A 23,283-nucleotide genomic window follows, 5' to 3' on the forward strand; every position below is an offset into this window, starting at 1 on the left:
CCTTTCTTCTGCTTTCTCACTCATAAATAGATACGGTATGTGCGTGCACTCAAACACATACACCCCTCACTCATTCTTCAAATTTTAAATCACGCAAAAGCACATGTTCTCAGTGCCACGTTCATGTACACACACACACACACACACACACACACACACACACACACACACACACACACACACACACACACACACACACACACACACACAGGATTATATGTTGGGTGGGTGAGGGATTGGACCTGTCTCTATGTTCTACTCAGCCATGCATGACAAGACTGCCTATAGGGAAAGGAGGAGGAGGAGGTTTTTGAGAGAGAGAGAGAGAGAGAGAGAGAGAGAGAGAGGTGGAAAGATAGAGATGGAGAGAGCGGAAATGGGCTGCACGTTTTTGGCCATAGTTTAAGTTCATTACATGTCACACATGTCTGTGACGCGAAAAAGGTAAAATTGTGATTATCCACTTTGTCAGTTCAGTTCAACTTGGTCATATGTATTAACCTATTATATACTAGGGCGCCGGCCTAGTCCAAGTACGCTCCAGGTACGCTTTAGCCCGGCACGGACGTCACGCGGTGCCGGCACAAACGTCACGTTAAGCCCGGCGCAAAACGTCTCACAAAGCCCTGCCTATCACCCAAGGAGTCTGACAGACCTACCAGAGAGGCCTAGAACCGATGCCTCTGCCTCAGACCTCAGGATTCAGAAACTCCTATGCCTCCTCCTCTGACCTGTTTTTAGGTTTTTCGATTCTCGGGATCCGTAAGCCTCAATTGCCGAATTTGCGGACAGACACTTTGTTTGCGAACAGACATTTTGTTTGCGGACAGACATTTTGTTTGCGGACAGACACTTTGTTTGCGGACAGACACTTTGTTTGTGGACAGACACTTTTTTTGCAAACAGAGATCTAGTGAACATCATCATACTATAGTCAACTTATAGTATGATGATGATGATTAAAATTCCCGATACACCCATATATAGGAATTTCACTATGACTCAGACATAACCATAAACAACCCTGATATGCCCATATATAGGCATGTCACTATGACTCAGGCATAACCATAAACAATCCTGATATGCCCATATATAGGCATGTCACTATGACTCAGACATAACCATAAACATTTATGGTCATGTGCATATACTGTATGGGACCGACCTTCTTCAAACCAAGGGGCCAGCCTGAGATTTTTACATTGACGCCTATACGGAAGAGTTCATATGAATGGCCTGTAGTTTCGCTGTTTTACCCCTGCTGGTGTCAGAAAGAATTAATTTTAACGCAAGCGGATGGGTTTTTGACAAACTTTAGACTAGATTTTCTTACCTTAATAAAAATGTGCTTCCAGTCACTAGTTTAAAGTTTCCTTTCAATCATCATGATATGCGTTTTGGTAAACTATGGTCCCATATATGTCAGATATGACGCAATATTGAAACATGGCAGATTGCACACAGCTGAACAATCGGCTTCATTTACGGTCTGTAGAGTCTAGGGGCGTAACGCTGTACATTCATTTTATACAGTCTATGCTTCAAACTCGGCACGCGCATTGGAAAGGGAGTAAAGTGCCCGCCGCCGAGTCGTTTCAATGGAGAAAGGGGGGATGCATAGAAGATAAGTAGCATAAAAAGGGTAGAATTAAACTAGTGTTTACTGTTTATAGAATAATCCGGTCACAGTTTGATTTGCACACAGGTAAAGAGAGAGTAGAGTAAAGACTGACCAAAAATAAGTGTGTGGGATTTAACCACATGAACCTAATATATGTCAATCGCTGGAGTCCCCCAGGGGTCTATACTTGGGCCCCCTACTTTTTTCCTATACACCAAATCTCTTTGCCGAAAACAGCCCATCTACAAGCTCACAGCGATACATGTTATATTGCCTATTTTCAATTAATATTCGCCTATTATGACATGCCCTGAAAATGGATGCTAGTGTTAATCTGGTTAAAGTGTAGGGTGTAAATAGAGACTAGTATGGTTCGTCAGAACATTGCTTATTATCACATAGAGTGTCATTTTATTGTGTTTGTTGCATCCGTTGATTTAAAGTCCTTGCTTCGATGGCACAGGGATTTATTGTTCATCCTGCCAGGCTAGTCATGAAGCTCACGCTGTGAATACGATTTAGACACAAACATGAGATACTGAGACACACCAAGGCAAGCTGAGCCAAGCGAGTCGAGACTAGGCCCACCGACACCTACATCCAATTAAACCCAAGGACATGAAGCTTTAATTTGACACAAATGATAAGAGAGAAAGAGAGAGTCAGGCAGGCAGACGGAAGGAGGGAGGGCCGTGCAGAGAGAGAGAGAGAGAGAGACAGACAAGCGAGCTACCTCGTTTGGCTGAATGCTGGGTGTCCTTCGCCATAGAGGATGAAAGGTGGGTGTGAAAGGTTGGAGTGTGTAGCACCGCAATGTCAGGAGAAAAATTCAACGGAGAGTCAAAGATGGACGAGGGAAAGTTTTTTATTTAAAAATGATACAAATTACACAGCAACAATAAAGAGTTTTCAACAAGTCATTGGTAGAAGCCCCACCCTTCAAAATAAGATCAGCTGGATCCACAAGTGAAACACACTGGGCAAGACCTAGCCGGTTGAGTGTCTAAACGGATGTACCAGAATTTGGCGGAAGTACCACCCAAGGAAATGACGTTGACGCTTTCCAAATCTGTTTACATTCTCTGTGAATGAAACAAGTGCTGTGATTGGTCGAAAAATAGTGTTTCGGGGGAAATACGTATGACGGAAGTCCTGCCCCTATACACGAATCCACGGAGCGCTGCCCTGTAGGTGGCGCTGCCATTGCTGTGGTGTCAGACTCGGTCAGCTGCTGCTGCGGTTCTGTCCGTCTGTTGACGTTACTCTTTACCTGCTTGGCTGTTGGAGCAGCCATAAACTACACAGGTTCGTCCCGATTTTCAGTACATCTTTGTAAAGTTAGTGTTAGTAAAAGTTAGTAAAAAGCAGGTAAAAGAGTAACGTGAGCAGTCAGTGACTGCAGCTGACTGACACCGCACAGCAGCAGCTGACCGAGTCTGACACCGCAGCAATGGCTGCGCCACCTACAGGGGTATAGACACTCTCTGCATTAGGTTGTGACCAGGCTTTTCTCTTTGCAGATGAGTAAGGCTGGGAACGAGGCGTCTGTGTGTGTGTGTGTGTGTGTGTGTGTGTGTGTGTGTGTGTGTGTGTGTGTGTGTGTGTGTGTGTGTGTGTGTGTGTGTGTGTGTGTGTGTGTGTGTGTGTGTGTGTGTGTGTGTGTGTGTTGTGGAGAATTTCCGACTTTGTCAGGAAATGTAGAGGTCTCTTGTTTAGACCCTCACTATTATAAACACCTCTGACTGTTAAAGGTTCAATGACATTTATTTTCTTTTTTTTTTCTTTTTTTTTGGGGGGGGGGGTTATGACCTCAATTACACCAAAAAAACTGAACTTTGAACATTCAGTGGATTTTCTGTGGTCTGGGTTTTTTTGAATAATCAGGCTGAAAAGTAATCTGGGATTGGCCCCTTGACTTTGATGTCATAGTCACTTAATCCCACCCCCTCTCCTCCCCGCCCCTCCCCTATCCTTTCCTTTGGGGGGGTGGAGCAGAAGCGATGATTGACAGGCAAAATCCCTCAACAGCGACACCCGCAGGCAAAGATTACTTTTGACATTGCAGTTGAAAAGGCTTTAGAAATGTGAGAGAAAAACACCTGCAATGGCTCACTGGAGTGGAATTTTCAGTTAAAACTTTTTATATTCATTTGAAGGACCATGGCAAAGACTTTTAATGTGTTGTAAAACTGAATGTCATGAAACCTTTAAAGTGAGGAGGAGGAGATGCAACAACGTGGTAGAGGATGATGATGGAGAGGTAGAGATGCAGAGAGACAGAAAGAGAGATGTAGAATGAAGGAGTCAAGAGGCACAGAGCAAGAGACATGGAATAAATGGATGAAAGGCAGCGGGGCAGTTCGGGGTGGGGGAAGTAATGGTGAAAAGGAAAATAAATAATTGCAGAAGGCAGATATAGTACACTGAGCTAGTAATGGCCATTTAATGCTCTGTTGTACGCTGGTGTCGTATGCCGATGCATTGGGAGCTAGCCAGTCAGCCAGCAAGTCAGACAGACAGACAGACAGACAGACAGACAGACAGACAGACAGACAGACAGCCGGCATGAGTTGATGTCATTCTTGATTCAGTGTTAGAACATTCTTAATGGCCTTCCTTGTGCTGCATGATTCCCCACTTAATAAGAATTCCCTCAGACACACACACTCACACACACACACACACACACACACACACACACACACACACACACACACACACACACACACACACACACACACACACACACACACACACACACACACACTCCTCTTTCTATCTCTGCACTTCTTTCATTGTGTCTCGGCGGCAGACACAGACAAATAGACAATCTTGAACACACCGCAAAACGTGTGTGTGTGCACGTGTCTACTTTTTATATTAAGTGTTAACTCATGTGTCTGTACAGTATGTTCTGACATCCACCTGAAATCTGACAGAGAACTGGCTCTGATGAGAGGAGAGTGCGGAGAGCAGCGGAGTGTGTATGGGAGAGAAGGGAGGAGATAAGAGAAAAGAAGAGAGTAGATGAGAGAGGAGAGGAGCCAACCTGTCTCCTGTACCACGACTGATGGATTGACAGATGGCAAGAAGATATGAAAATAGGGAGTGGAGAGAACAGATATAATAGAGAGAGAGAGAGAGAGAGAGAGAGAGAGAGAGAATGGGTGGGGCCTTTCATTAAGTCTACAACATTTCTTTTTGATATGATCTGATGGGAGAATTTTGCTGGCGATGGTAAATTAAAAGAGAGGATAGGGGAGAGAGAAATATGAGGAAATAAGGAATAAAGGACAGATAAACATGATTAGACAGCAGAACCGTGAGAAGCGCACACCAGGGAGAAGATGGAATGAGATATGGAGAGAATATAATGGGAGAGAATAACATACTGTAAGAAAAAAGGCAGAGAGAAAATAAGCAAGACAACAAAGAGAGAGAGTAATAAAGAGAGAGCTAGCAAGATTGTGAAAGGGATCGGGGGTGAAAAGACCATTTATTACAGAAAGAGACAGGATTCCATTGTTTTAACAATGTATGGAGTCTATAACATTACAATAAAGAACTGAATTGAATTGACAGGCATGAAAGGAGACATAAACATATACACAGACATGGTGAGGGAGGTATGAGGCAGACAGAGACAGACACTGTGATGGAGGTGTAGGAGACATAGAGATAATAACAGAATGACGAAGGAGGTATAGGAGACATATATAGACAGACACAGTGACACAGGAAACATAGAGACATAGTCTATTCTCATGAAACCTCATGTGGGACCTCGTTTAATTGATCATTTACCCCTGGCCTCTGCGTTTTTTGCAGTACATTCAAGGATTTATTGATTGATTGAATAGTTTATTAACAGTTTGTGAAAAGTACAGAGGTACAGTTATACCATGTACAATGTTAAAAGGATACCACAAAAAGCCCTGAGGGTTTGTATCCATTGTGGTCCTGTGTATTCAATTCATCAAGACATACAAGAAATCATCAAAAGGAGCAGTAAAATGATATTTACAGACAAACAGTGGGGGGTAATTATTATCCTACATATAATTTTCGAAATGTCAGTCAGTCTGTTCTCTTTGGTTCTCCTCAGTGGCTTTAGCAATTGCTCTGCACTTGCACATGGCCATTGATCATTAGCATATGCACACTGTGAGGAAGCCCCTTTTTCTATTCGCCACAATCTGAGTTCACCTCGGCCGATGGGACTATCGTCATGGTTACAGCCCCCCACCTTATGGGATTGCGCATGTGCAAGTATGTTGTTAGCTGTTGGTGCTAAGCGTTAGCCTGTTGTTTACTCACTGTCTGATACGTGAATGCGCGGCCACGTAGCATACACGGCGGGTCCCAAGTGGTCCGCAACTCCGGGTCCATGGACCCCCTTGGGGGTCCGCCGTCCGTGGCTCCGGGTGGGGGTGTGTGTATGTGTGGGGTTTGTGGTCGCTGGCTTCCGGTTTGCCAAATCATGTGTGTGAAACAAGTGCCGGTGTTGCCACATCCGTGAAACAAGCGGACCATAACGCGCGCGTGGGTGTTGGAACTGTTGCAGGTACCAAGTACAAAGTCACTTTCCATCCCTGATATACTGTCTGTGCACAGCGCATAACCCACACCGCACACACACTTTGGGTGCTCATATCCCCCGATGGGTATGGTCTAGTGGTGTTCACTCTCCATTCCGACATCTCACCACTCCGACTAGTGGCTTCCGCGTGCGGTTAGGGTTAGGGTTAGGGTTAGGTATAGGGTTCGTCAACGTCGGAAAGGCGACATGTCGGAAAGGAGAAATGCACCCTGGTCTAGTATAATTTATAATTTATAAAGTCTAGACTAAAATAAAATTACCAGCACACCGTCTGCACTTGCACAATAGGAACGTTTCAGTCACATAGACCTTCTTCAGTTTATGTGACAAGTGTTCCTATTGTGCAAGTGCAGACGGTGTGCGGGTCATTTTATTTTATTCTCTACGTTGATCCCTGCCTACGCACCCGTCTCTCAGCCGATCAGGTGTGCATAAGACTTTGTTTAAAGTCAAAGTCTATAACAAAGGATATAACAGCACAAGGTTAGGAAATCATTACTTTCTGCTCTGTCAGAGTGCAGTAATAATGGCGAGCCATGAGAGCAAGAAACTTTCGGTGACAATTCGAGGACATGCATCATACTGTAACCACACAGTGTGTGAAAACCTCCTGCTGGGCACTGGTCCTGCTCCAGTGCCCATCTATGAACCTCTATGGACCCCATGTACGGAGAATTTCATGCTGAATGAAATGCATTCCTGAATTTATTTAACTACGGCATCCACTTTGCGTTGCGACACATTGTGAGCTTGTAGATCGGACGAATGTTCCCCCCCGGAATAGGCATGCTGGGGTTCAAGTGGTTAAAGACCAGAAAAAGATGTAGAACAAAAGGGACATGTGACTAGAGACACTGTGAGACAGACATAGAGGAAGACGAAGACAGAGACAGGAGTGAGGGAGAGAGAGGGAGGGAGAGAGAGTGTATCTCTGGGGGGATGAGGCTGATTTGGGGCCTTTGGGTGTCTGCACTGCTCCCGCAGAGCGGTGGTGACTCACCAGTCTCCCACATACACAAATACATGCGTACATGCACGCAGACGCGCACGCGCGCACACATTTACATTCACATACACATACACATACACATACACAAACACAAACACATACACACGCACACGCACACACAACACATGTGTCCATCTGCTGCTTGTTCATTTGCTGTCCTGCAGGGGTTTCTTATAGTGGGTGGGTGGAGGAAGCAAGAGAATGAGGTATAGGACAGGGAAGGAAGGGAGTAGGCTCCAGGCAGTAGCCTCCTCTCCCTCTTTCCGTGCATCCCTTTATCCTGCCTTCCCTCCTATCCTTCCCTTTGACACTGTGTTTGTGCGTGCGTGCGTGTGTGCGTGCGTGCGTGCGGTATGCCGTAAGCGATCTGTTGGGAGCTGCCAGTCTTAATAACATAATAACACTGTCCATCTCTCACCAGATACCCACTGTCCCTGTTGACTCACTGTCATTGTGCTGTCATCACACACACACACACACACACACACACACACACACACACACACACACACACACACACACACACACACACACACACTGATACACACACATAAGTTCCCACACATTATCCAGGTTTATATTGTGCTTTAGTATCAGTTAGCCTGGCACCAGTCAGAGTAATAATAAATAAGTAGAGTTGGGAACCAGTGGTCCCCGAGCCATGTGGCCTATAGGTCTACCAAGGACCCCCTAGCCTATCTCCTGTTTCCTTAGCTGGAGTCAGCTTGAGGTACAAGTATGTCCCCTGGATATGATGCTAGTATGCAGTGGTGGAAAGTAACTAAGTACATTTACCCAAGTACTGTACTTAAGTACAATTTTGTCGTATTTTTACTTTACTGGAGTACTTCCAATTTTCAATAATCTACCCCACTACATCTCATCTGTTTTCATAGACCTGACCGCTTGTTTCTTTTGCAAAATCTGGCAACGCTTTGACTACCTGCTCACTTCCTTAGTAGGGAGGAAGTGAAAAGATATTGAATGAAGCGGCACAGCGAGAAAAACTCAATGGCGCCCCCTGTAAGAGGCAATGGCGGCGCCCTGAAGAAGCTCAGGATAGTGACTATAAATGTATTTAGCTCTTTAACTCCTGAGTCACTATCCTGTGACTACTTTAGTATTGATCAATTTCATAGTATACTACTTGATATTCCAAAGCCCCAACCAAAACAGTTTTCAACTTTTCATTTAAACATCCGTAGTCTCACAAAAAAATCATGAGGCATTTTTTATTTGTTTGTCTTTGTTAAATCATGAATTTTCAGTCTTCGCATTTTCTGAAACTTGGTTGACTGATGAGTTGACATCTCTCTTTGACATCCCATATTATAATGCTTTACACCTTTGTAGAAGCAAAATCTGGTGGAGGTGTATCTATATACCTACACACTAAATGTCAGTGTATCGGTAATCCAGTGTATCGGTAATCCATCCCCAATTAATATAGCAAATTATAAGAAATATCGTAATAAATACAATCATTGTATTAGAATTGCTAAGAAAATACTTTTCAGATAAGTTCAATGAGGCTTCAAATAACATCAAAACCACCTTGGGAGTCATCAACCAGCTTCTAAATAGGAAAAAGGCCTCAACCACTCTTCCATCCAAATTTGTTGATGAAAATAGAGTTTACTCTGACCCATCTGACATTGCATGTGCTTTTAACAATTATTTTGTCAATATTGGTTTAGTTCTGTCAGAGAGGATAAGTCCTATATGGCCGGGTCTCCATCTGAGTTTCTGACAGATTGCCATTCTTCTATTCAGAGCCTCAAGCCTCCTACTGAGAAGGAAATCATAGTTTTGAATGTGTCTGAAAGTCAGGTCTAACCTAATCATCAAAACTAGTCATGCAATTGTTAAGCCTTTGACCCAAATCTTCACCAAATCTTTAGAAACTGGAATAATACCCCAAATTGCTAAAGTAGTTCTTGTTTACAGTCTTGGAGACAGTAGTGTATTTAGCAACTACCGCCCTATTTCTGTTCTCCCATGTTTCTCAAAGATTCTGGAGAAGTTGGTCTATAAATGATGGAACATCTGCATGAGTGTAACATTCTGTATGAACACCAATATGGATTTAGGAAAAAACATTATACAGAAATGGCTGTACTTCAATTGGTTGATAAAATCCATACTGCATTCAATAATAATGAATATGCTTTGGGAATTTTTCTTGACTTATCCATTTGACACTGTTAATTATGACATCTTACTTCAAAATGTGTTACATTATGGATTTGCTGGAATCTCTCATATATGGTTTTACAATTATATTCATAACCGACAACCATTTGTTATCATTAATGGAAGGTCATCTTTAACACTTTTGTGTTATAGATCCCTGTGGGGTCCCACAGGTATTATGGTTATACTAGGAGGAAGAAGAAATGATCTGTTTGTCGCATCACAGAATAATGTTATCAACCAAATTAGGAATAAAAATCATACGTTGTGCCGCGTGGCAAAAATAGAACGCGTTTGATAGGTCATGGCAATATTATGAACAAAGATGGCTGCTAGTATGCAACTTGGGTCATTTGTATAAGATGCAGAGCTGAAATCATGGTTAGATGACAGAACTGCATATCACTGAGACCATTATGATTTCCTAGAGAAGCTGTTGTACACACTCCCAGCTCTTGGATGGTGTGTTTGGGTGAAAGCATTCCAGCGACTCCATCAGTGTATATTGTAAGTACTCCCTGCCTGAGAGAATGTCAATGGTACGTTAATGTTGTCTGGAACAAAGCCAAGTATTTCCTCCCAGTGGGAAGGTGAGATTTAAAAATAGTCTGCATAGGTCCATTAGGGATCAAGAGCTGGAACAGAGAGAATGATCTGATTAAAATAGATAATTGGGGTGATAATGTACTCAGGAGGGAGGCAATAATGTTCTCATTCAGTTTGTCTCAGGAGAAAGCATGTTGTATCTTGTAATGGACAAGCTTGAGGGAAGAGATTCAAAGCTTCAAAGGGGTTCACTTACTCATACTATTTGCTGTGAAATGTTGGTGTGCACGCTTTCAGAGCACCACAACTGGATCCATCAAGTGTCGACCCACGTTATCTGGTTAGAAACCTCGAGAGGTTTGTAGTATAACTCAAATGACTGAAAATGCTCTATCACTAGGGGTGTGCCGATACACTAATTTCACGAAACGATACGATACGATATTTGGCTCACAACTTCGATACGATTTCGATACGATACAATACGCACTTTTTTTATTATGAAAATATATGGAGGAGAAAAAAAGAAAATGCAAACAAATAATTCTGTTTTTGCATTATTCAGACATGCAAACTTGTAGCTTTTCAGCTACAATAGCCGTTTTGAATCCAAATAGTATGACACCTGACCCGAAAAAAAAACACGTTGTCACTCTTTTCACTTCGGGGCCGTTTGCATGCCTGATTATTATGATTGTAAAAAAAAAAAAAAAAAAAAAAAAAAAAATTTTTTTTTTTTCAAAAACGATATTTTTTTTTTCAAAACGATACATATCGTCGCGAAAACGTATCGCGATATATCGCGGGACGATATATCGGCACACCCCTATCTATCACGTCTTTTTGTTTAATAAACTTTGTTTATTTGATTTTCCACAGAAGCATTCAGCATCAAAAGTTAGTACTTGAACAGACACGTAAAAGCTTCCTCCAGTGCAACCCATCAAATACGTGGGCCGAACGTCTAGCGCCCACGCAGCGCCCACATGGCAGCGCAGATCACTGGCGTAGCATCATGAGGGCCAGTGGGGCCATGGCCCGGTTAGTGAAGCCCCTGCGTGCCACGTATAGCTGGCCAAACTCCTGAGCAAAAGAAAAAAAACTCCTGGGCCAAAAAAAAAAAAAGAAAAACTTCTCTGCCCCATACAGTAGCTTGTAGATCTCGCACACATGATTGGCGTAGCCTGCGTTGCCAGGTCTGCCTTTTGTATAAGCGATTTTGGGCGTATTTGCGTGCGCTTTTGGGGCTCGTTTGCATAGACCACGGCAGCACTTGTTTCTCGCCCGTTTCACGGATGTGGCAAGGAAGGTGTTGGGTTGCGCTGCGCTTTGGGGTTGCTCGTGCGCGCGCATCCAGGCAGGCGCATGGGCAGTTCTGCCGATGCAACTTTGACCTAACTGTAACCAGGTAGCGCATGCGCCTTATTCCCAATTGTATAATAAGATAGAACCCTGGCCGACCCTCGACAAGCAAATACATTGGGTTCAAGACAAGAACTGTGTTATCGATTGTCATGACTAGAAGCTCGGCCCTGCTATGCAGGGCCGAGCGTCTAGCCCGCCGCCACGCCCACGTAGCGCCCGCGGCCACTTGGCAGCGCATATAAGTGGCATAGCGTCATGAGGGCCAGTGGGGCCGTGGCTCGGTCAGTGAAGACCCTGTAGCGCGGATGATATGTGGCATAGAGGGGCAGATTTTAAATCTCCAGAGGAAACATCCGTGGGCTACCATTGGTTCAGCGATGTGTGCGGGCGCCCTGCGGGCCCTCCTCCTCCACCAATGTGCAGTATTGAGAGCCCTGACGTCACAACATTTGGAGCGATGGGCACTGCACTCTGGTTGGTTAGGGTACACCTAGGGCCCAGGTAGAACCCAGTTAAAGCCTGCATGGGCAAACCCAGTTAGGACCCGCCTTGGTCCCACATAAACGTGGCTAGTTGGGGCCCACCTAAGGGCCAGGTAGAAGCGACTTATAGCCCGCATGGGCATCGCAGTTAAGACCCACCTCGGCCCCACATAGAATTGCCTAGGTGGGGCCCACCTAAGGGCCAGGTAGAGTCGGTGGGGACCCCCCACAGGCCAATGTTAAAATGGTAGCACTTGTTCCTCAACATAGTGTGAATGTGCGTGCAAAGTTGACCACAATCGGACGCTGCATTCATGATTTGCGGCATTTTGTGCAAACTTTAGATGTGAATCTTAGCCAATCGGGATGGAATATGAAAGATTAAACAGATCCGTCTTGATCACATGACTATAGAGATCATGTGTACCGATTTGCGTGAAATGTAGATAAAATCGGAAGGAGTAATGTAAAGAAATATGTTGTACATAAGGCGGCCTCCTGGTGGAGCTATAAAAGGTAGATGTGAGAAATGCAGGGGAAAGGTTTTTCCTTGACCTCTAGAGAGTGCACATACAAAGTTTTACACAGATTGGTGCAGGTATAGGTAAAAACACAAATCGGACTGTTATAGCGCCACCATGAGGCTGATTAGAAAAATCTCAATTGGAATTTCTTGCTCGGCATAGTGGGAATGTGGGTGCAAAGTTGCACGGAAAGTGCATGCTGTGTTCATAATTTGAGGCATTTTGGTCAAAACGGAGCAGTCCTGGAAACTTTGGAAGCCATTTTTAGTCAATCAGGATGGAAAATGAAAAATCTGAAAGACCGTGTTTTTTTTAATGACTATAGAGATACTGTGTATCGATTTGCGTGATGTTAGGAGAAAATATGTAGCAGTACTGTGAGAAAATGTGTTTTGCAAAAAGCGGCCTCCTGGTGGCACTATAACAGGGCCATGTGAAAGAAATGGGGCAGAGGTTCTGAATTGGCATCCAGGGAGTGTGTGTGCACAGTTGCGCTGCGATCAAGCCAACGATGCGGGAGATTAGCTATCCACAGACCGTCGGACGGACAGGGGGTAAAACATACTCGCGCGCCATCCCTTTCGGCCTGGCGGAGACAATAAAAAAGCTAAAGTAAAGGAAAAGACCATTACTGCAACAAAAGTAGTCAACAAACTATACTATAAAACATTGGCCACATTGTCAAATAATTTAAGAAAGAGGCAAACATGTTGAAAATAGCCGATTTACAAGCTTACAACGCCTCTCAACGTGAGGCGTTGTGAGCTTGTAGATCTGCTATTTTCACAATATTGACTTGTGGAACGGAGTCAAACAAAATTGGGGGGGTCCCCAGTTCAAATATGATTATTTGGGGGGGGGGGGGGGTAGCCACTGCCCTAATCAGACCGAAATGATCTGAAATTACTACATGACCATAATGCAGCCTAAACGTGCGTTGCACGGGGCGGTCCTGCCATTACGTTAGTTACTGGAGTTGCTGTGGAGCTACACCAGAAGACACACACAACATACACCATCTACAATGGACTAACGGAGCAGCAATAATAACAGTTACCGCACGAACGTGCATTGTTGACAAAGTGATTGCACAGCCGCTGCAGGCATGACAACCACGTTAGCGTTAGCTACATGCCAACTATCACAGCGCCCTGTCCGTCGTCGCTGCGACTGACTGTGATGGCTACAGCCATATATATATAAACACTACAGCAAGCTCTCTGAGATGCCATTGTCTGGGAACTGCTCTTAGCGTGACACGACCAATGAGAGTGAGCGCTTTCGTTGTTGCTAAGATACGGTGCATGGCACAGGGCGTCTCTGCCCCATAGCTTGTAGATCTCTCACACATGATTGGCGTAGGCTGCGTTGCCGTCGACGCTGATTGGCTGCATGTTGCTGTGACGTTTAAATGGGGTGCCAGGTCTGCTTTGTGTGTAAGCGATTTTGGGCTCATTTGGGCGCGCTTTTGGGCTGTTTTCCATAGAGCACGGCAGGGCTTGTTTCTGTCCCGTGACGGATGTGGCAAAGAAGGTGCAAAACGAACCATCCGGAAGTAAAGTGCGAGATGAAATATATAGCACTTTTTGATTATTAGAGAAGGAGACAGATGTGAAGGTGGAAAATGGAATGTAGGAGATTATATAGTTTTTCATGAGCGATTTTTGTAGCAAGTTGTGAGTGAATTGGGCCACTCCTGTGGGCGGGGGGCTGATTAGAACCATTGGGGTTTGGGAAGGAGACGCTCTCTGTTTGAGTGGTAGGATTGATGCAACAGTTCCCTAGTGGGAATGTGCATGCAAGATTTCACAGAAATTGCACGCTGCGTTCATGATTTGAGGCATTTTGATGTTTGTAGGAGTAATATAAAACAGTCAGTGTTGCAAAAATCTGCCTCCTGGTGGCGCTATAACAGGTAAATCTGAAAAATTTGGGGCAGAGGTTTGGCTTTGGCATCCAGGGAGTGTGTGTGCACAGTATCGCAGCGACCGGGCCAACAGTGTCGGAGATTAGCTGCTCACAGACAGACGGACACGCAGACGGACGGGGTGCAAAACATAGTCTCGGCCATGTCTTTCGGCATTTAGAGTCAAATGTGAAGGGAGCACATTCCAGCTTGCAATGGCTCTGTACATTACAATTTTCTTAAGTGCATTGGTTCTGAGTGGAGGTAAGGTAAAGTGACAGCTTAGGGCCTTTCTCCGATTATAACCACTAGACCATACCCGGTGAAGGGCGCAGGCGAAAGTAGTTGCAAACTGGGGGTTATTGCATGTCCTGTCGCGCGCCCCCCCCGCGCGTCCCGTCGTGCCGTCCCCCCTCCTCCCCCCGCGGGTCCCGTCGCGGCACCCTCGCCCACTGTAAAAAACTAACTGTAAAAAAGCTGTAAAAAACTAACTTTCTGTGAGGAATAGATCTTCTTTAAAAACAGAATAAGGCTGCGTGCCAGTCTCTCATCCACCCTCATCCATGACAGCCTGGCATGCATAGCATCCACACTACTCCTGACAGAGCAGTGAAGTGATAGTCTTGCAGCTCTGTTCTGAGCAAGCTGAAGTTTAACTAGAAAAAGTGCTCCTCGGAGCACAGGTCTCCGCCAGGTCAGGTAGGTTATTTTGGACCAGTATTGTTCGAAATTCGCCAATCAGGATGGAATGTGAAAAATCGGATGGATCGGACGGATCCGTCTTGATCACTTGACTAAAGAGATAATATGTACCGAGAGATCATGTGTACTGATTTGCGTGAAATTTGGATACAATCTGAAGGAGTAATATCCAAAAATGCGTGCGTGCGTGCGTGCGTGTGTGCGAGAGTGCGAGAGTGTGTGTGTGTGATATGTGAGAGAGAGGAAGAGATGTAGACAGCGAGACAGAAACAGAGAGATAGAGAGTTTAAGGGAAATGGATGATGGGAGGATAATGTGATTAAATTGGATATGACTCATCAGGTATTTCATCAGTGCCACCTCATAAAGCCTGCTATTGGAATGTTTCAGTGGACTTTAGTGGACTTTAATGGACTTTAGTGGACTTTAGTGTGTGTGTGTGTGTGTGTGTGTGTGTGTGTGTGTGTGTGTGTGTGTGTGTGTGTGTGTGTGTGTGTGTGTGTGTGTGTGTGTGTGTGTGTGTGTGTGTGTGTGTGTGTGTGTGTGTGTGTGTGTGTGTGTGTGTGCGTGCGTGCGTGCATGCAAACAGGGCATGATGTTTGTTTAACTATGTGTGTTTATGTATACAGAAGGTACTGTAAGGTACACATGTACTAACACTGAGTAGTGGCCTCTCTCTCCACATATTCAACTACATTTCTCTCTCTTTCTCTTGATCCTGTGCAGGGTGGAAGAGAGTTTTAAGACCCTGTTCTGGTCCATCTTTGGGCTGTCTGAGGTTATCTCGGTAGTGCTGAAGTACGACCACAAGTTCATCGAGAACATCGGCTATGTGCTGTACGGGGTCTACAATGTCACCATGGTGGTGGTGCTGCTAAACATGCTGATAGCCATGATCAACAGCTCCTACCAGGAGATAGAGGTATGTGTATGCAAAGGACAGTCAATGAGGAGATCATATGTCAGTAAGTTAAGTACAATGTAACCTTGCAGGTTCGAGTCCCGATCCCAACGGCCTTTGCTGCGTGTCACTCCCCATCTCTCTCCCCATTTCCTGTCATCCTACTGTCCTATCTATAATAATAAAGGGGAAAAAAAGGCCTGCAATAAAAAAATATATAATAAAAAAGGTAATCAACAAACTATACTTTCAAACATTTTCAAACATTGGCCAAATTGTGAAATATTACCAGAGAAAGAGGCAAACATTTTGAAAATAGCTCATCTACATGCTCACAACAGGGGTGTTGTGAGCATGTAGATGGGCTATTTTCTGACTGAGTCAAACCAAATGTAATGCCTCAACTTCTACCATTCCAAGTGCTTGTCAGGGTGGGGGGTCCCCAGTTCAAATATGATCGAGTGATTAATGAATATGATGAGTTACTCCGTGGTGGTTGTTCGATTGGCTTTGGTTTTTAGACATGGTAAGAAATGTTTCTTTTTTAGATTATATCTGAAAATGATGGTCTCCATTTACAGTATACTCTCATCCTGCTGTACAATAAAATGTGTACAGTATTTGTTGAGTGGGGATGGTTTATGTGGAGTGGTATAAACAAGGTCATGAAATATACTGTACTGTATGCCAGTGGCTCTAAAAGTGGGGTCTGTGACCCCCTGGGGTCCTTGAGGGGGTTCTAGAGGGTCCCCAGCAAGATTTGTTAATACAGCATCACAATCATTTTAATCCCTTCGTCCGTATTTTATACGTTGGATATAGTCTCGCGTCACCAGACTGTTGCCTCCCACAATTTACAAATGTTTCCGGCATACAGTCTGGGACTCGGAAGCTCTAAAAATGCTTAAGGGGAAAGCGGAAGCCCCTCCCCTACCCACTTCCGTTTTAGCATTGTGCAATGGCGCAAAGGAGTCCGACTGGAATCAAAACAAAAAGTGTTAAATAATATAAATATGATATATGTATGAATATATATACAAATATATATATGTATCATATATGATACATATATGAATATAATGATAAACAATCCTCGCACAAATAACATGAATCTACCTATGACTCCCTATGCTTCCGCCTCGGTTCTGTTTCCACTGGGACTACAGGTCCGCGGGCACCGCGTCGTGATTGGTCGAATGTTTTTCTGGTCTGAGTAGCTTCCGTTAAGCAGCTTTCGGGAAGTGGAGTTCCAGACTCTATATAGCATTCAGAGATTGTGGAATAGTTGTCTGGTGACGCGAGACTAGTTGGATATAAAGATTTAGAAAATGTTAACACAAATCTTCTCCTCTGGGGGTCCCTGTCACAAAACCTTTTCAGATGGGGGTCCACGGCCAAATATATATCAATTTGGGGTTCCTTGGCACAAAAACTTTTGAGAACTACTGCTGTATGCATCCAGATTCTACCTCAGTGCTTTTACATTCAGTAGAATATCCTAACTCTCATAAAGGTTTCCGGCAGAAAACCTGATCTACAGATCTACAGACGTACAGATTGTGGATTCGTCTTGCCAGACTTTAACCCATTCAATCCGGGAACGCATCTGTCATTTTAGATTTCTTTGGCTATTCAAAAATAGCAGATATACAAGTTTGCTTTAAAAATATATATATTCAATGTTTTGCAAAAATGTTCATGATAAAAAAAAAATAGCAGATCTGCAAGCTCATAGCACGGCACCGAGTGCAGGAAATATTCCGCAAAGCAGATTTGCCTGTGCTAATACAGAGAGACCTCCTCTCCTCTCCCTCTGTGTATTCAGGAAGATGCTGATGTGGAATGGAAGTTTGCCCGGGCCAAGTTGTGGCTGTCCTACTTTGATGAGGGCCGTACCCTACCAGCCCCCTTTAACTTGGTGCCCAGCCCCAAGTCCTTCTTCTACCTGGTCCTGCGCATCAAGTCCTGCCTGGTACGCCTCTGCAAGGCAAATGGCCATCGCCATGACAATGAGGTGGAGATGGGGATGCTCAACTCAAGGCACATGGTCAGTTTATACTGAGAACCAACGTACATGAAATAAGAGGCTTTATGTGCATTTCAGCAGGCCACAAGTAATGGCTAGCAATGTGGTCAAATTCTTCAATGTCATTCAAAAAAATCATCCCTAGCTCAGAATTAAAAGTCAAAGAATCAATTGTATAATTGAATACAGTCAGGAAAACAAAGTTATGCAGTTGGATAATTAAATTGAAAAGTGACTCACATCCACTAATGCTTAATAGGTTTTCTTTTCTCAATTTCTATTATTTATTTTCTAAACTCATCTCTTGAGTGTTTTCCATAAATCTTTACCTAACAATGAATAATGCAACCCTAATTATATAACACAAGTAATTTCCCTGTTGATATTTGTGTTTGTTTGTGGTAAAATTATATTACTCACATTCACTTCACAAAACCATAGGATTTTGTGAAATTTATTTGATGCATTAACATGCATCAGATGTCTCGGGTAAAGGGTAAGGGGAGACAATGAAGGAGAAAGGTCAAGCTCATTGTGTAGACAAGAATAGAATGTAGAAATTGATTGGTTCTTGTGTGCAAAGCTGAGGTCAACTGATTGCAGTGTGTTTTACACTTCCTCTTAAATGATGATATGTATGCCCAATGGAAGTTGTGATTATAGGCTGATATTTTGATAAATCTTCAAACAATATAAAAACAAATCCACAGAATTCTACATTTTCAAAAAGTATAGTGCATAAGTGGTTAAGACCGCAACATGTGATGCGATATCCTCTCTACAAGTCTCTACTTTGTCTAAGTTGTCTCGGTCTCAAGGTTTCTTTCTGTACAAAAGTCAATGGAAGAAGAAAGAGAGAGAAAAAAAGCCTTACGCAGACAAAATAGCATAGGCCATTTAACACTGAACCAATCTCACGAGTGCCCTGTCAACAAACGTATTCTGAGACCTCAGCTTTAATGGCTTGCCTCAGTGCTTTGGGTAAGCTATTAGCCAGGCCATTGGACCTGCCTGTTTCTGTGCAAACACCTGGGAAGGTTCGGTCCGGGGACAAGACGGGTCACACCACCCACTGGCACGTGCACAAGTCGTGCTTGGCACTGACCGGCTGACCGTAGAGCCAGGCAGGTGTGGAGAAGAGCCAAACTGTATAGTCCTGGCTTGACAAAATGTCAAGAGGGTAAATCTTTCTCTCATTTCCGCCCCTGCTCTCCCATTTCCATTTATTTCTGTCAGCAGAGGTTAGTGCCTTTCAGGGGTTTGACGAATCATCACAGTTTGGTGCCACATTTTGGTTGCCATGCCAGTAACTACATACGCAAAGATTGGCAGCATATGGCCTCAATCAACCTGAGGCTCTCTCTCTCTCTCTCTCTCTCTGTGTGTGTGTGTGTGTGTGTGTGTGTGTGTGTGTGTGTGTGTGTGTGTGTGTGTGTGTGTGTGTGTGTGTGTGTGTGTGTGTGTGTGTGTGTGTGTGTGTGTGTGTGTGTGTGTGTGTGTGTGTGTGTGTGCGTGCGTGCGTGCGTGCGTGCGTGCGTGCGTGCGTGTGTGTCAGTATGTACACTACACACTACATACAGTATATACATATGTATTAACCTTGATGCAGTAGTTAATTCATATACAGTTTGTTGAGCATGTCTGTTTGGGGAGTGTAGGCTATGTTCCCACAACATATAAATATGGATATGTATACCTATGGATCTGTGCGTTGGCGACTCTGCCTTGCCAAAAAACAAATAGGATTTTCAAGCATCTCACTCTAAATAGAAAGAGACAGCAGAGGAAAAGCAGGTCACTGGAATGGAGTTGCTACAAGGGTAACATGGTCTTAGACAATTTAGAGCTACTTTTTTTGTCTTTATTTTCCAGACAAGAACAAAACATACATTCAGAATGGACATGACAGAAAAAGGGAAAAAAAAGACAATATAGTAATGTACAATACAATAAAAAGAAAAAAGATGATAAGAAAAAGAAAAAAGGGGGGGGGAGTAGACACTATTTAATCATATGCAAATACCATTTCTCTCAACGTTTTTCAAATATCTCTGCTTTAGTCCTCAGATTATAGGTCATTTTTTCCATAAGACATATTTCTTCAATAATATCAAACCAATCCTCCTCTCTAGGAGGATCTGTTTTCAGCCATTTTCTTGTGATGGCTTTTTTAGCCGCCAATGTCAAGATTTTGAACAGATACATGTCCTCATGTCCTATTATATCCTCTGGTGTCAATCCGAGATATAAAATCCGGGGATCACAGACAATCTTGTAACCCATTATGTCCTCCAAAATCGGGAGAACACTGTCCCACTATGACTGTATTTTCTTACACGACCAGAATATATGTGAATGATTGGTGTTCAGATGTCCACACTGTCTCTAACAATATTGCTGCTTTCTCAGTTGTTTACTTTTGATTTTAGGTGTAATAAAAAAGCGTGTTAAATTCTTTCTCCCAAATTCCCTACATTGTTTAGAGATAATTGAAGATTGTTGTGTTTTACACATGGAACGCTAATCACTCTCAGACAGTTCAATATCAAATACAGATTCCCATTTCAATTTTACATACATTGTATTTCTTCCATGTTGCTTATTTAGAGCTACTTTTACCAAGTTCAAGAATTTTAATTGTGGCTTGAGTTACAGTATAACTTGCTTTAGGATATGTACCATGAAGAACTGAAATAGCCTTTTATTTATATTAAAGAATAGAATAAGAGTTTTTCCCCTGTCTTTTTTCAGAGAGCCCCAATAACGGCAAACATTCTGCGTCAATGGCTGAAGGTTCAGTGAAAAAAGCAGATCTGCAAGCTCACAACGCATTGCTGTATTATGACACTTTGTGAGCTTGTAAATTAGCTATTTTATAATGGCGCTTTGCTACCTGTTTTCCTACCTGTTGTTACAGGGTGAACACTTCAAGTCACACCCTCGACCGGGGGAGGAGTTTACGCCCCGAAAACCCATCAAACACCCCACCCGCTATCAGGTAAGAGAGAGGGGTGAGCTGGAGAGACCACCTCCCCCTTCTGGAGGGAGGAGAGTGAGGGAGACTGAGGCTGACAAAGAGAGACGAAGAAAGATGGGGTGACTGGTGGTCAAAGCACAGAATACTGTAGGCACACAAAGACAAGAATCAAATGGCGGATGTGCGGGAGAGAGAGGCAAATGATAGTGGGCTGAGCGAGAGACTGAGAGAGATTGATGAGTGGTGGGACATTGGGGTGATGAAACGGAAGACAGGAAGAGAGATAAGAAGACTGAAAGGTGGGTGGTACAAAGACGGGAACGTGAAGAGGTGGGGGATAGAGGATAGACAGAAGGTGAGGAGGACAGAATAACACATGGGGGAGAAGTGAGAAGCAGGAGAGAGAGAGAGAGAGAGAGATAGAGAGAGAGAGAGAGAGAGACAGCCTGTATAGAAAGTGTTTCTAATGAGCTTCACAAGTGAAATTGAAAAGACAGACACTCTGGGAGTAAACAAGCTCACTAATGGAGGGAGGTGAATGGACGCTCTCCCACGTCTTCACCTTTGCCCCGGTGGGAAAACTATAGACGGCACACTGTCCCTCTCTCACTATGAGGCATCTGCCCGGGAGGTTATTATGGCGCACATATATCTGAATCTGCGCCCCACACACACACACACACACACACACACACACACACACACACACACACACACACACACTCTCTCTCTCTCTCTCACACTCATCTGACCTGTTGATTGGACGCGTGTGCTGTCACAAGTATTGAACGAGTGCAGTGTGTGTGCACCCACGTATACTGTATACAGGGATTGACTGAGAGACCCTTAAAGAGAGCGACAGGATATCCCCATTGGCTCCCAATCGATACTCAGCACTCACACACACCATCGGCATGATTCGGGGTTGCTTGGTATTAGACCAAATACCAAACTGTGTGTGTGTGTGTGTGTGTGTGTGTGTGTGTGTGTGTGTGTGTGTGTGTGTGTGTGTGTGTCATGATCGCCTGGAGAGAGAATGAAAGCAAATCAGAAGATGGTCATTACCTGTGTCATTTGTCAAACAGACAGTGGCCTCTCCCATATTCTCCTCATCATTGCACCTTTTCTCATGTTTTCTGCCCATCCTCCTCTCCTCTTCTCTTCTCTTCTCTTCTCTTCTCTTCTCTTCTCTTCTCTTCTCTTCTCTTCTCTTCTCTTCTCTTCTCTTCTCTTCTCTTCTCTTCTCTTCTCTTCTCTTCTCTCCTCTCCTCTCCTCTTGCAGAAGATCATGAAGCGTCTCATTAAGCGCTATGTGCTGAAGGCCCAGGTGGACAGAGAGAACGACGAAGTTAATGAAGGTACAAATATCCTTTCCGTTGATGTTCATGTTAACCATGCGCTGTGTGTGTGCGCGTCCGCGCACGTGTGTGGGTGCATGAAGGCTATGTATAATTATTAAACCTTCATACCATATAGGTAATCTGTTTAATTTTAGATTGTGTATATACCTGTATGTAATGCACAAACATCTGTGTGTGTGTGTGTGTGTGTGTGTGTGTGTGTGTGTGTGTGTGTGTGTGTGTGTGTGTGTGTGTGTGTGTGTGTGTGTGTGTGTGTGTGTGTGTGTGTGTGTGTGTGTGTGTGTGTGTGTGTGTGTGTGTGTGTGTGTGTGTGTGTGCGTGCGTGCGTGCGTGCATTTTACAGGTGAGCTAAAGGAGATCAAGCAGGACATTTCAAGCCTCCGCTATGAGCTCCTGGAGGAGAAGTCCCAAGCCACTGGAGAGCTGGCCCTCCTCATCCAGCAACTAGGAGACAAGATTGGCAAGAACACCAAGAGACCCTGAGAACACAGGGAAAAGAGAAAGGTGAAGGCAGAGTTTGGGAGGGAGGGGGCAGAGAAGGGGTGATAGATACATATTTAAGAATGGAGTGAATTGGAATATAGAGGGAGAAAGGACAGGATCTTTGTAAGTTGAACACCGGGAGAGAAGAAAGGAATTTTTTCTTCTGTAGAGAGGTTGTGAGAGATGGGGAGAGAGAGAGAGAGGGAGAGATTTGACTTTGAACTGAGGATAGAAGATTCTGAGTTGGGGTGTAAAAAGGCAGACTTAAAAAGGCCACCTTCTGCAAAGGCCACGCCCATCTATGACAGTGATTTCATTGGATAGCGTCGCCCATGAAAACCAAAGACGGAGAGTGGATCCGACCCTTCTGCCCCCTAGGTCTGTGTTATCAGAAAATAGTTTCTGATAACAGTTAATCAGTATTGATTCATTTCACATTTACAATGGCTAGTTTGTTAAAAAATCTTCAGGAGCACAAATATGTTTCATATTAACATTTCTAGATGTGGACATCGTTCACTCAGTGTCGACATACAGCTTTACGTACTTCCATTGTCAAGTACTGAAGTATGTACAATTTTGAA

General features: G+C 44.0%; 1 protein-coding gene across 5 annotated transcripts in view; it reads left to right on the plus strand.

Annotated features, from left to right (window-relative positions):
- trpc7b (transient receptor potential cation channel, subfamily C, member 7b) overlaps positions 1 to 22,699 on the plus strand; it is a gene marked incomplete at both ends in the record, with an annotated part of 60,244 nt that extends 37,545 nt beyond the window's left edge. The window contains 5 exons of one of the 5 annotated variants that reach the window (XM_084042034.1): positions 15,678 to 15,873; positions 17,678 to 17,899; positions 20,796 to 20,876; positions 22,138 to 22,213; positions 22,560 to 22,699. In XM_084042034.1, coding sequence (XP_083898160.1) covers positions 15,678 to 15,873; positions 17,678 to 17,899; positions 20,796 to 20,876; positions 22,138 to 22,213; positions 22,560 to 22,699 — 715 coding nt within the window. Of the gene's footprint in view, positions 1 to 15,677; positions 15,874 to 17,677; positions 17,904 to 20,795; positions 20,877 to 22,051; positions 22,214 to 22,559 lie in introns of all 5 variants that reach the window. The other 4 variants (XM_084042032.1, XM_084042033.1, XM_084042035.1 and 1 more) reach the window with 4 other exon arrangements.
- Between the last annotated feature and the right edge of the window lie 584 nt (positions 22,700 to 23,283).

The sequence above is a fragment of the Gymnoscopelus microlampas genome (genome assembly GCF_963454915.1).
Source record: "Gymnoscopelus microlampas genome assembly, chromosome: 18".
NCBI lineage: Eukaryota > Metazoa > Chordata > Actinopteri > Myctophiformes > Myctophidae > Gymnoscopelus > Gymnoscopelus microlampas.